The 14804-nt window shown below is 44.9% G+C and overlaps 1 protein-coding gene across 2 annotated transcripts in view; it reads right to left on the bottom strand.

Annotated features, from left to right (window-relative positions):
- The window catches only part of cep72 (centrosomal protein 72), a 230603-nt gene that overhangs the window by 89035 nt on the left and 126764 nt on the right, over positions 1-14804 (bottom strand). For both annotated transcript variants that reach the window (XM_070880485.1, XM_070880486.1), the window contains one exon: positions 6130-6224. In XM_070880485.1, coding sequence (XP_070736586.1) covers positions 6130-6224 — 95 coding nt within the window. The remainder of the gene's footprint in view (positions 1-6129; positions 6225-14804) is intronic.

The raw sequence follows: 14804 nt of genomic DNA, 5'->3' as shown, positions 1-14804 counted from the left end.
TACGCACACATACTCCTACTGTCCAGATCGCTATGTGGGCTGGCCCATGCTGCACATTCCCTGGGCCCCAACCCCGCTGTTGTACGCTGCCTCGCTGCTGGGTTCCTCGACTCCGACCTTGCCACTCCTCGTCTCCGCCGCTCCTGGGCTACGATCCCGTCATTCCTTGACTCCGACCTTGCCGCTCCTTGACTCCGCTGGTCTTGGGCCACGACCCACTGCAGCCACCGTACGCCGGTGGTGGAGGGAGTGAATGTGGAAGGTAGTGGATGGGGTGCCAATCAAGCAAGCTGCTTTGTCCTGGATAGTGTTGAGCTTCTTGAGTGTTGTTGGATCTGCACTCATCCAGGCAAGTGAGTATTCCATTACACTCCTGATTTGTTCCTTGTAGATGGTGGAAAGTGCTTTGGGGAGTCAGGAGGTGAGATACTTGCTGCAGAATACCCAGCCTCTGACCTGCTCTTGTTGCCACAGCATTTATGTGGCTGGTCCATTTATGTTTCTGGTCAATGGTGACTCCCAGGATGTTGATGGTGGGAGATTTGGGGGCGGTAATGCCGTTGAATGTCAGGGGGCGGTGGTGGTTAAACTCTCGTTTGTTGGAGATAGTCGTTGCCTGCCGCAAATATTACTTGCCACTTAGCAGCCCAAGCCTGAATGTCGTTCAGTTCTTCCTGCATGCAGGCATGAACTGTTTCATTATCTGAGGAGTTGCAAGTGGAACTGAACACTGTGCAGTCATCAGCGAACATCCCCACTTCTGACCTAATGATGGAGGGAAGGTCATTGATGAAGCAGCTGAAGATGGTTGGGTCTAAGTTACTGCTCTGAGGAATTGACCTCCAACCACCACAACCATCTTCCTTTGTGTTAGGTATGACTCCAGCCAGTGGAGAATTTACCCCCCGGTTCCCATTGACTTCAGTTTTACTCGGGCTCCTTGATGTCACACACGGTCAAATGCTGCCTTGATGTCAAGGGCAGTCACTCTCCCCTCACCTCTTGGATTCTGCTCTTTTGCCCATGTTTGGACCAAGGCTGTAGTGAGGTCTGGAGCCGAGTGGTCCTGGTGGAACCCAAACTGGGCTTCGGTGAACAGGTTATTGGTGAGTAACACCCTTAGAGGACACCGATCTCAGGTTGAGGCTGTAAGAGCTGGAGCGGCCCGAGAATCATCTCTGCAACCCCGACCTGGGAGAGAACACCAACTTCAGGTCATGGCTTTAAGAGCTGGAGCTAGCCCCTGCGGGGAGCAGCATGAGCCGTTCCAGGAGTGCGATGGCTTTGACGACACTAGAATCCAGGTCGCCGGTTGGAGCGGGGTCGGAACCCAGGTGCAGGAGGAGAGGCGGCGAGTTGCAGAGGATCGGTGAAAGATTGGGGCCCAGGAGTGGCATGATCGGAGCCCAGGAAAGGCAAGAGTTCGGGGCATTGGGGTCGTGGCCCAAGACCAGCGGAGTCAAGGAGCGGCAAGGTCGGAGTCAAGGAATGACGGGATCGTAGCCCAGGAGCGGCGGAGATGAGGAGTGGCAAGGTCGGAGTCGAGGAACCCAGCAGCGAGGCAGCGTACAACAGCGGGGTTGGGGCCCAGGGAATGTGCAGCATGGGCCAGCCCACACAGCGATCTGTGGACAGTAGGAGTATGTGTGCGTACTAGGTTTGTGCAGCAGAGCTGGTCTCCAGTCATCTTGGTTAATCCTTGCCACTGGACCAAGACCTTGTTCTGTCAAGCCCGTGTGGTAGCTGGTGTGCAACAGCCACTGCACATTAAAAGAATTCACGCACGGACATCTTCCACCCTTCAACATGTAGTTCGGGAAACATCTGTGAACTCATCCCTTTTTGGTGTGGAAACGGGTCATCCTCGACACGAGAGACTGCCTAACACCACAATTATAGGTTGGGGCAAGAACATACGATGCATTCTGGGGGCAGTGGCAGGTTGATGAACTGTTAAATCTAAAGTAGAAGGGTACTTTTAGCCATGGAAGATGAAGGGCGGGTCATCATATGGGTGGGTGATTGCGGGGGTGGGGGGGGGCAGAAGGAAAGAATCTGGCCTCTACATGATAGTTTTTCTGAACTACTATAAAAACATTATACAGGTACCAACAAGAACAGTTCCTCAACTCCATGACAATACCACAGAATGTCGAAGTTGTAGTTTATAATTGTGACTGAATCTTGATATTTTTTTCCCATAAAGGGGAAAGGTTCCTTTGTCCATACTGTTAAAGAAAAATTGCACTGTTTTTAAAACCCAAAGCAGCACAGTCCATGACATTCTGAAGTGAAAGTGCAAACTTGCTTTGAATGCTGCAATTCTAACTCGGCCTGGTTGTACGGTCACCAAACTCTGGCAGCGACTTCTGCTCAAATAATGTTTCTGGGGATATTAGGCAAGGACAAGATAAGCCTCAATGCGAGACAAAAGAAGAAAAAGACTTGCATTTATATAGCGCCTTTCACGACCTCAGGATATCCCAAGTGCTTTACAGTGACTACTGTTGAAGTGTAGTCACTGTTATAATATAGGAATTTGCACACAGCAAGGTCCCACAAACAGCAATGGGATAAATGAAAAGGCCATCTGCAGTGTTGGTTAAAGGATAAACCTTGGCCAGGACACTGTGGAAAAAGCCCCGGCTCCTCTTCAAAATCATGCCATGCAATCTTTTATGCCGTCGAGGGAAGACAAACCTTGGTATAATGTCTTGTCCAAAAGATGGCACTTCTGAAAGTGCAGCATTCCTTCAGTACCGCATGCGAGTGTCAATCTGGATTATGTGCTCAAGTCAAATCTTTAGAGTGGTCTTGAACACACAACGTTCTGACTCAGAAGCAAGAGTGAGCTTCTGCATCAGAAAGGTGTCAGCTGTTGCACGTATATTAAGGGCTTTGCTGTTTGCAGCAGGAAGGATTTTTACTTCAGAAGTCATCACTGGAATGAGAAATTAACCCACTGTCATCAGCTGCTGAATTCTGTTCTGTTTTTAGCCATTTAATTTTAATTAAATATTTTTCATTACATTCGCCTGTAAAAACTCTAACCTGTGGTTAGAACCACCACTTTGAAGAGAGTCATATCATGTTGCAAATTACTGTCAATAAGGTTATTATTAATCCTATGGGTCCCCCACCCCTGCAAGGGCAGATAACTAAAGGTACAGCTTATAATGTCAGGGGTCTTGCAGGAACTCAATAAGATTGTGGTTCTATTAAAAAAAATTATAATAGTGATAATTTAATGTTTAGTGCAGTGACCTAGTTACCAATGCTCTAACTTCCAAATCAGTTTGAGTACACGCTGGGATGTAAACTAATAAAAGGACTAATATATGGATCAAATATTCACTTAGAAGTAGCTTCAACAGCCAGCAGATTGGAGCACCAAATTGCAGCACTGTGGGACCGCTGAACAGAGGTTTGATTTCCTCCCATTTTGCTGCATTGGACCATATCAGCCTCATTGATGCGAGAAGGCACAGAACAGGCTCTACAGGGGAGAGGAAAACTGGAGGGAATCTCGCCAACAAGAGCACAATAACCATCCTCCTGACCAGTGAGTACATGGCCTGGTGAGAAAACAGAGGGATTAAGGAATCACATGCTTTTAACAAAACGCTTTATTGAGTAACCTTTTGTTTACAGATACTATCAGGACGCTTACTTTTTATGGTGTCAGATTTATTTTTAGACTATTGCCTAACTGGCAACTGATTCTGGCTATTGCAATGCATCTTTACATTTTGTTATTGACCAGAGCAGCTCTCCGACAGCATCAAAAGTTTGATTCCTGGCTATGCTAAACTGGATGATTTCAGTCACTATTAGTTAGCCTGGTTTAAGGAGGGGCAGTGGGAATAGCCAAGGTTCCTGTTCCTGATCACTTTGTAATGATTCCAGCTGAGAGGTGCCTGTGTGGACATTGGTTGAGTACATGATCTAATTTGGCTGGGCACTTGCTATGGTAAAACAGCATGCCAACACTTACGTAGTGCACTTGAGCAAGATATCAAAAGGACTGCTGCAGCCCTTGGGACCACAGCCCATACGCCAGCAGGCATATGAAAAGTGGGAGAGGCAAGGGAAAACAATTCAAAGACGTCACAGGGAACGAGTGCCTCGAGACCTTTTATGAAAACACACCTAACACAGTTTAAGTCTAAACACAGTCCTCCTTCAACCACTTCAATCTGAACAATTATTCTCTAACCACCTCAATCTAAACGCATTCAATCTCTGATGACCACCTCCATACAAATTCGACCATTCTTAGATGCAAACAGTCACTGTACGGCCAAGAACAGGGACAAAGAGCTAGTCACTACCTTGTCAATGTCACTCAGAAACCCGCTGCTTGTAATTGTCTAGGAGCCAATCGTTGGCCAATATTGAAGCAAATGAGTCCCTACCCCAGAATGATCAGAAAACATATATTCAATTACTTTATTTTTTTTAAACTAGATAATTTAGATTATTCTTTACTTTGTTACTTATAAATTATAGTATTAAGGTTTAAACAGATAGGAAATATTATAAGCAGAGACTAAAGGGGAAGACAAGGCAAGCAGAAGTTTGAAAATGTTTTAATAGTGATCTGAATTCTAAGTTCTCATTTTAGTAGGGAGCAAATTTTACAGTGATAAAACTATTCCTGAAATTCAGAGTTTGTGACAGCCTCTGCCCCCCACTCTGTGTATCAGTCTAAATGCAGCATCTGCTCGAATGCAAGCTGTATACCCCAAATGTAATCCCTGGTCATAGCTGACCTAGCTGATTAGCTATGGAGGAGCAGTAGGAAAAATATATATTTGGTGTTTTTTTAAGCAGTATAATGGGAGTATGAATAAAAACATAGGGCTCAATTTTCCCCAAGCCTGTTTTCTGGCGTATTGCCAGAGTTGCGCCGCTTACTTAGGTAAATAAATGCGCCAGAAAAAAATCTCTGAAGTTTCCCCGATGTTTGGGCTGTAATCTGTAGCCGCACAGCATGGCCAGTCACCCCGGGGGAGGAGGGCGGTGGAGCCTGCGGTCTGCAATGGAACAAAAAGGAGCCGGGCCTTCTGCGTGGGGGAAAAACTGACGTTCTTGATGTCCTTGAGCAGTAGAGCTTCCCAAAGGTCTTTTGTCCTCTCTTCTCTCCCTCCCCCTCCCCCGGCACCAAGCCTTCAGATCGGCTATATGCGACCCTCTCCAGTCCCCGAGTGAGGTGCCTTCCTGGTCCGCTGTGGTGAGTACCTTCCTGGTTCGCTCTGTGGCCGAGTGTGTGCCTGCCGGTCATTTTGCTCCCTCCCCGCCCACCCCCACCCCACCCCGCCCACCCGGCCCGCCGAGCCTCACCGGTTCCCAGTGCAGTGCCTTCCCGGTCTGTGGACCCCGAGTGCATGCCTGCCGGTCAGTTTGCTTCCTCCCTCCCCCGCCGAGCCTTTCCGGTCCACGTGTGAGTGCTGGTCCAGGTCCGTCCCGCTTCCCGCCCCTAGCCCAGGCCGAATGGTCTCCGATGTACTTACCTGCGCCGATTTTAGAACCCTCCACAAGGGTTTTCTCAAGAGGCCTCATACGCTGGCCTAAGTAGAAATGGAGTAGCTATCAGCTGGCCAAAGTTGCCTAAATGGCCAGAATTGGTGTAGATGGCTGGTAACGCCCCCTTTTGAGGAAAAAAAAAATACCTAAAAAAAAGCGTAACTAAATGAGTTACGCTGGTGCAAATTGATTAGGGAAACTCGGGATTTTTAAGTTAAGCCAGAAAAAACAGCCTACTCCAAAAAAAACGGCACAAATACTGGGGAAAACTGAGCTCATAGCAACTAGCAAAACAAACCTGCAATTTCCTGGCACTGTCAGAAGGGCACGGATTAAAATACTAGGACATGTAATGAAATTACCAGGAAAGTCAATCGAAAGCAATGCTTCAAGGAGCACAAATAGTATATATTCTGTTAACCTTAAGCCAATTCCACAAAATGTACCTTTGAATAATTGGCAATTGGGGTTGATGAGAAAATTGTCTTTCCAATAAAACTCCTTGCGAAATGTTCTTTCTCTGAACAAATTTGATAATAACAAGGTTATGCACCGAAACAGTACACTTCATTTATTTTCAATAGTAAGGATAGTTTTTTATACCTTAGCAATGTTGACTGGCAGGGATCTGCTCGGCTGTGAGGTGTTTCTTGCCGCGGGGTCCTGGTATCTTGCAGCGTCATCAATCTCGCGAATACCTGGGGAGGGGCGGGGGGGGGGGGGGAGAACGGGGAAGCGACAATTATTAAATCAACAATGTACAGCAAGATAAATACTCAATTCCAATTCACACCACTCATACATTTTGCTTCAGTAAAAAGCTGTTCCACAGAACCAATGGCAATTCTACAAAACAGCATAACCGAATTCACGTTAAAGACTTTTAAAATCAAGAATAAATTCTTTTCGCAGTGCACAGTAGTTAATTCTGGAACTTGAAATCAGCACACAAAAAATCTATGCGGAAAGAAAGGTGGACAAGAGGTGCTTTGGGAAATAGTTTAAAAAAGGAGCATAAATAGACAAATATGCCAGCAATCTGAAAGCCATCAGCTTGAGTTGTCTTGAACTTTTAAAAGTGTTGGTAACATCGGTCTGCACAGAGCAGTCTTAAACGGAATGACTTGAGAACAGAGTGTTTTATTTGGGAATTTGGAAAGAGTGGGAATTCGGAGAAGAGGGGGAAGGATTTGCTGTTTTTTGCCGACACTACTTGTAATGCTTTGTGTTACAGGTAGATATTTAATTTCATTACCCATAACTTAATTTAGATGAATTAAGTAGTCAAGGATCTAAACTGTAAGCTATATTACTTAAATACAAATTTAATTACATTTACTTAAATAGAACAAGGTCATATAGGGATGGCAGTGCAGGTGGTATGCCACAACTGCAGCATGTGGGAGCTTGTGGAAAACATTGTGATCCCAGACAACCACGTTTGCGGAAAGTGCCTGCATCTTGAGGAACTTCAGTTCAGAGTTGTTGAGCTGGAGTCTGACGTGCAGACATTGTAGGGCATCAGGGAGGGGGATAGTTACCTGGACATTTTGATCCAGGAGGCAGTCACACCCCTTAGGTTAGGTAGTCTGGTTAGTGGTCAGGGACAGGAGGGTGTGACTGCAACTCAGGCAGGTAAGGGGACCCCAGGTGCAGTGCTGGAGGAGCCTCAGCCTTTGCCCTTATAGAAACATAGAAAATAGGTGCAGGAGTAGGCCATTCAGCCCTTCGAGCCTGCACCGCCATTCAATGAGTTCATGGCTGAACATGCAACTTCAGTACCCCATTCCTGCTTTCTCGCCATACCCCTTGATCCCCCTAGTAGTAAGGACTACATCTAACTCCTTTTTGAATACATTTAGTGAATTGGCCTCAACAACTTTCTGTGGTAGAGAATTCCACAGGTTCACCAGTCTCTGGGCGAAGAAGTTTCTCCTCACCTCGGTCCTAAATGGCTTACCCCTTATCCTTAGATATCTAACAGGTATGAAGTTTGTGCTGTCTGTGTGGATGAGGGTAAAGCCTGCAGGATGGATGAGCAGGCTAACCATGGTGCAGGAGGCCAAGTGGGGGAAGTGAAAGGGAATGTAGTTGTGGTAGGGAACAGTATAGTCAAGAGAGATAGATATTGTTCTCTGACCCGGAGTTCTGAAGGTTGTGTTGCCTGCCTCGTGCCAGGGTTAAAGGCATCTCCTTGCGGCTGGAGAAGAAAGTGGAGTGAGATGGGGAGGATCCAGTTGTTATGGTCCATGCAGGAACCAACGATATCAATAGAACTAGGAAATAGGTTCTGCTCAGAGTGTGAAAAGTTGGGGTCCAAATTAAAAAGCAGTACAGGGTACCTCAAAGGTAATAATCTCTTAATTGTTACCTGAGCTACGTGCCAATTGGCATAGGGATAAGCAGATTAGAAGGTTAAATGCGTAGCTCAAAGAATGGTGTGGGAGGCTGGGATTTTGCTTCATGGGGTACTGGCACCAGTACTGGGGAAAGAGGGAACTGTTCGGTTGGGACGGGCTCCACTTGAACTGGGTTGGAACCAGTGTCCTGGCAAATCAAATAACTAGGGTACTAGACTAATGAAGGAGATGGGAGGACTCAGGAAAGAGTAAATTTAAAAGCAGCAAGAGAAATGTCAAGGCTCTAGAGCAGAACAGTTTTAGGTAAAAATAAGCAGAGTGGGTCAGGAAGGGGCAGAGAGAGCAACAAAGATAATAGGGCTTCAGCGACTAAGGTGACATCAGGGAGCAATAGAAAAAAGTCAAAGCTAAAGGCATTATATCTAAATGTGCGAAGCATTCGCAACAAAATAGATGAATTAATAGAGCAGATAGAAATTAATAGGTTTGATCTAATAGCCATTACGGAGAAGTGGTTGCAAAGTGATCAAGTTTGGGATTTGAATATTCCAGGATACTTAACTTTTAGAAAAGATAGGCAAAATGGAAAAGGAGGAGGGGTAGCCCTGATAATAAAGGATGGGATAAAGACAGTAGAGAGAAAGGATATTCGGAAAATCAAGGAGTAGAATCAGTTTGAGCGGAGCTAAGAAACGGCATGGGGCAATAAACATTGGTGGGAGTTGTTTATAGGCCCCCAAACAGTAATGGTAATGCACCGCGCAGTCTAAATCAGGAAATTAAAGGTGCATGTAACAAGGGTAACACAGTAATCATGGGGGACTTTAATCTACATATAGACTGGGCAAACCAAATTTGCAGTAATAGGGTGGAGGACAAATTCATGGAATGTATACAAGCTGGTTTTCTAGATCAGTATGTTGAGGAACCAACTAGGGAACCGGCTATTTTAGATCTAGTACTGTGCAATGAGAAAGGGTTAATTAATAATAATTGTAGTAAAGAAAGAAAAATAAATACTTGGATTTATATCGCGCCTTTCACAACCACCAGATGTCTCAAAGCGTTTTACAGCCAATTAAGTACTTTTTGGCATATAGTCACTGTTGAAATGTAGGAAACGCGGTTGCCAATTTGCGCACAGCAAACTCCCACAAACAGCAATGTGATAATGACCAGATAATCTGTTTTTTCGTTATGTTGATTGAGGGATAAATATTGACCAGGGCACCGGGGATAACTCCCCTGCTCTTCTTCGAAATAATGCCATGGAATCTTTTACGTCCACCTGAGAGAGAGCAGATGGCGCCTCAGTTTAATGTCTCTTTAGGGAAGAGTGACAATAATATGATAGAATTTTATATTAAGTTTGAAAGTGACTTAGTTAAATCCGAAACTAGGATCTTAAATCTAATCAAAGCAAACTACGTAGGTGTTAGGAGTGAGTTGACTAAGGTAGATTAGGAAACTACATTAAAAGATATGATGGTAGACAAGCAATGGCTGGCATTTAAAGAATACATAATTTACAACAAACATATATTCCTTTAAGACACAAAAACCCCCACAGGAAAAGTGGTCCAAGCGTGGATAACAAGAGAAGTTAAATATAGTATTAGATCACAGGAAGAGGCTTATAATGTTGCCAAAAGGTGCAGCAAGCCTGAGGATTGCAAGGATTTTAGAATTCAGCAAAGGAGGACCAAGAAATTGATAAAGAAAGGGAAAACAGAATATGCGAGTAAACCAGCGAGACACATAAAAACAGACTGTCAAAGCTTCTCTAGGTATGTAAAAAGGAAAAGATTAGCGAAAGTAAATGTAGGTCCCTTACAGGCTGATAGGAAAAATTATAATGGGGAATAAGGAAATAGCAGAGAAATTAAACAAATACTTTGTGTCTGTCTTCACGGAAGAAGACGCAAAACACCTCACGGAAATAGTGGAGAACTAAGGGTCTAGCAAGAATGAGGAACGGAAATAAATTCGTATTAGTAAAAAAATAGTACTGGAGAAATGAATGGGACTGAAAGCCGATAAACCCCCTGGACCCGATGGCCTACATCCAGGATTTTGAAAGAGGTGGCTTTCGAGATACTGGATGCATTGGTTGTATTCTTCCAAAATTCCATAGATTCTAGAATGGTTCCCGCGGATTGGAAAGTAGCAAATGTAACCCCACTATTTACGAAAGGAGAGAGAGAGAAAACGGGGAATTACAGAGCAGTTAGCCTGATATCAGTAGTAGGGAAAATGCTAGAATCTATTATTAAGCACTCGGTAACAGAGCACTTTGAAAATAATAATAGGATTGGGCAGTCAACACGGATTTATAAAAGAAAAATCATGTTTGACAAATGTGTTGAGTTTTTTGAGGTTGTAACTCGCAGAATAGATAAGGGGGAACCAGTGCATGTGATGTATTTGGATTTTCAGAAGGCATTCGATAAGGTATCGCACAAGAAGTTATTAATCAAAATTAGGACTTATGGGATTGGGGTAATATACTAGCATGGATTGAGGATTGGTTAATGGACAGAAAACAGAGAGTAGGAATAAACGGGTAATTTTCAGGTTGGTAGGTTATAACTAGTGAGGTACCACAAGGATCAGTCTTGGGCCCCAGCTATTCACAATCTATATCAATGATTTGGATGAGGGGGCCAAATGTAATATATCGAAGTTTACTGATGATACAAAGCTAGGTGGGAATGTAAGTTGCAAGGAGGATGCAAAGAGGCTTCAAGGGGATTATAGATAGGCTAAGTGAGTGGACAAGAACCTGGCAAATGGAATATAACATGCAGAAATGTGGTTATTCACTTTGGTAGGAAAAACATAAAAGCAGAGTATTTTTTTTTAAATGGAGAGAGAAATGGTGGGAAATCTTGGCGTTCAGAGGGACTCGGGTGTCCTTGTACACGAATCACTGAACATTAACATCCTGGTACAGCAAGCAATTAAGAAAACAAATTGCATGTTGGTTTTTATTACAAGAGGATTTGAGTACAAGACTAAAGATGTCTTACTGCCATTATATAGGGCATTGGTGAGACCACACCTGGCATATTCTGTACAGTTTAGGTTTCCTTACCTAAGGAAGGATATATTTGCCATAGAGAGAGTGCAACGAAGGTTCACCAGACTCATTTCTGGGATGGGGGGATTGTCGTATGAGGAGAGATTGTGTAGACTAGGCCTATATTCCCTAGAGTTTAGAAGAATGAGAGGTGATCTCATTGAAACATACAAAATTCCTACAGGACTTGACAGGGTAGATGCAGGGAGGATGTTTCCTCTAGCTGAAGAGTCTAGAATCAGGGGTCACAGTCTCAGAAAAAGGGGTCGGCCATTTAGAACTGAGATGAGGAAAAATTTCTTCACTTGGAGGGTGGTGAATCTTTGGAATTCTCTACCCCAGAGGGCTGTGAATGCTCAGTCATTAAGTATATTCAAAGACAGAGATCGATAGATTTTTCGATACTAAGGGAATCAAGGGATATGGGGATAGTGCAGGAAAGTGGAGTTGAGGTAGAAGATCAGCCATGATCTTATTGAATGGTGGAGCAGGCGCGAAAGGCCGTATGGCCTACTCCTGCTTCTAATTCTTATGTTCTTATAAATTTACCAATCACCTGATTACATGTAAAAACATTTCAGAGGCCACCGTAAGAATGTCCCAATATACTTCACAGCAAATGAGGTACTGTTGAACTGTAGTTGCTGCCGCAATGTAGGTAATGCATCAGCCAATTTCAGTTCCGGGAAGTGTATCCCAACTCCATTAGAACTGCAACTCGTGTTCTCTTCATACAACATCGGGCCTTGGAATGGTCAGTTCCTTCTTGTTGCTCGTCATACTTCAATATCTGAAATTGCCTTCCTAAATCTCTCCAATTTTATGACGCTCATTAAAATCTCACGTCCTAATATCTCACGTGGCTCGGTGTCATATTTTGTCTGATTATACTCCCGTGAAGCACCTTGGGACATTTTACTGTGTTATAGGCATCATATAAATGCAAGTTGTTCTGAAAAAGACTTGTGAACTGATTCTAATTATACTGGGATTTTAAAAGACTTGCATTTATATAGCGCCTTTCACGACCACCGGATGACTTGAAGCGCTTTACAGCCAGTTAAGTACTTTTGAAGTGCAGTCATTGTTGTAATGTGGGAACCCCTGGGCAGCCAAATTGCACACAGCAAACTCCCACAAACAGCAATGTGATAATGACCAGATAACCTGTTTTTGTTGTTTGATTGAGGGATAAATATTGGCTGGGACATCGGGGAAACTCCCCTGCTCTTCTTCGAAATAGTGCCATGGGATCTTTTACTTCCACCCGAGGGAACAGACGGGGCCTCGGTTTAACATCTCATCCGAAAGACAGCAGCTCCGACAGTGTAGTACTCCCTCAGCATGGCACTGGAGTGTCAGCCTAGATTTATGTACTCAAGTTCCTGGAGTGGGACTTGAACCTACAATCTTCTGACTCAAAGCCGAGTGTGCTATCCACTGAGCCACAGCTGACAGTACCTTGCTGTGCCTATGATTATTTCACCAGTAGATAAATCTGACCAAGTGGTTTCAGCCTACACATACTGGTCTGGTGATGCTAATTTCTGTTTTTAGAAGTGACAGGAGATCATGGTGGACATGTGGCATGTTCTGTAACCAGCAGTGTGCTGTTATTAGGGATTAATTATCCACCTCAGCATGTTAACCTCAACATAACTATGAATAGAGGGGAGGTCAGGTTCATAGGGTCTGTCAATAACAGGAGACCAATTGCTGGGAAAGAGCCTGAATTGCAACACACTTCAAAAGAAAATTTTACAGTTAAGTTGTTAAGATTCAAAATTAAAATTCCTCAAATAGTTTGAGTTACATTTTTAGGATGCCTTGGCAATGGATTAGAGGCAGATGGAAAGTATGTTATCTGATATGATCAGTTCCATCTTTGGCCAGGCTGGTTTTAGAAATATTATGGGCCCGAAATTCACCATCCCCAAAGGTACGGCTACCGCGGAGTTTGAGCAGTCGATCGAAAAAATCAATCGGTCACCACGGTCGGGTACTTTGCCCTCCCCGAGCCATATTCAGCTCGGGGGAGGATTTGAGCGGTGTTCACTTCCGCTGGAAACAGCGTGGTGAAGCCACTGTAAAGGAAGATTTCCGGCAGAGAGGGAAGCAGTGTGCAGGCTGCTGGAAAGCCACCAGGACAGCGAAATTCACTGAGGAAAGGTCGGACCTTTCCCGGCAATGCCCCGCGAGGTTTTCGATGCGGTGCTCGAACGTGACACCGCTGGGGCCCTTTGGTAGGTAACTAGTTTTATTGCTTATTAGTATTTTTATTTCATTTTCCAGCATCTGCAGTATTTATTTTTTGATATAGTTTTATTAATTATTAGTGTTTTTATTTCATTTTCCAGCATCCGCAGTATTTGGCTTTTCAAATAGTTTTATTAATTGTTTTGGCTCCATTAAACCTTCTGAGTGCTGCTCAGAGGTTCGCACATACCCCTGTACTTTTGTACAACTTTCAGGTCTGACTCCTTAGTGGAGTCCTGTGGGCTGCAGAGACCTGCTTGGCCCTGAAAATGGGACGAGTGTTCAGAGGGTGACACCTGGTACAACCTGGTCAGAAGCAGGGTGTCACACAGGAGAAGGTATCGGCGTCAGCACCGTGCAGAGAGGCCATTTAAGCAAGTTTAGACAACGAAAAGTTACTCCAAACTAACTTAGGCCAGCGTATGTGTCCACTTTTGTATACTCAGAAAAACCTTGCGGACACTTTAGAAATCAGGCGCAGGTAGCCAGAGATGGGGGGGGGGGGGGGGGGGGGCGGGAGAGGGAAGTTAGAGGATTTTCCAAAGCATTAAAACTTCAATTTTAACAATAAAGAACCATCATCAATATGACAGTGTTATGATAGGAATGCTAAATCCCAAGCAGCGAGACTGGACAGGGTGTAGGTGCTATCAGCTTGTTAAACGGAGTATATTTTTAGTAAAGATAGTAGATATTAAAGTACTCGAAAATCTTGGAAGATTCTTTTCTCTCCACCTCCCCTCCCCCTGGATCAAAACTCTCCCCCCCGCCCCCGATCAAAACTCTTCCCCACCACTCCCCCCACCAACCTGTCCCTTGTAGCCCTCAGTGGAGGAAGGCAGTGGCCGGCCTATGCGGCAGGCCACTCAGCCCGGGATGGGACGGCATGCTTCTGGCCCCTCCCACACAGCCTGCAGAGCGTCGCAGAGATTCAGGCTGCCAGGAGCTACTGCGCATGCACGCATACTCTAGCGTGCATTTGAGGAGGTCCCGGCACTGTTTTCAGCACCGGGATTTGGCTCCGCCCCCTCCCCCCACCCCTTGTGCTGCGCTGTTCCGAGCCCGAAGACGTCCCGAGAAGCGTGGAGAATTACAAGGTAAGTTTTCGGCGCCCTTTTTATTCTAGAAAGTCGGCACACCTCATGGAGGTGCGCCGTTCTAAGGGTCGGTGGAAACTTGGGTCCAATATGTGGCATCTGGTGCACACTGATGTCCTGCTTTTAATGTATTAAATGAGATTTGAAGCAATGTAATCAATTCAAGGTCTCTGATTTGCCAAGCAGGCGTAATGGGCTGAAAATTCCAGCCTCGCCGGGTCTGTACGAAGTGCGCACGGACCCGGCGAGGCCTCACAAAAGCCAGTTTTCAGGGCGCAATGCGCATGCGGCAAAAAACGGCTTTTCCGATCTGTCAAGTCCTCCGCTTCCCCGGGAGAAGGACATCCATGGAACAGAGATTGGGCTATTTGCCTAACTCATGCCCAGCGAATGTCCTTCAAACTTTTACGCCTGGTAAAAGCAGGCGCATAGCTTACTTTTACCAGCGTATGACTTTTAAAACATATAAAAATTAATGTTAAACAC

Source organism: Pristiophorus japonicus, chromosome 5 (genome assembly GCF_044704955.1).
Source record: "Pristiophorus japonicus isolate sPriJap1 chromosome 5, sPriJap1.hap1, whole genome shotgun sequence".
Classification (NCBI taxonomy): Eukaryota; Metazoa; Chordata; class Chondrichthyes; family Pristiophoridae; genus Pristiophorus; species Pristiophorus japonicus.
This window is presented reverse-complemented; position numbering and strand designations above follow the sequence as displayed.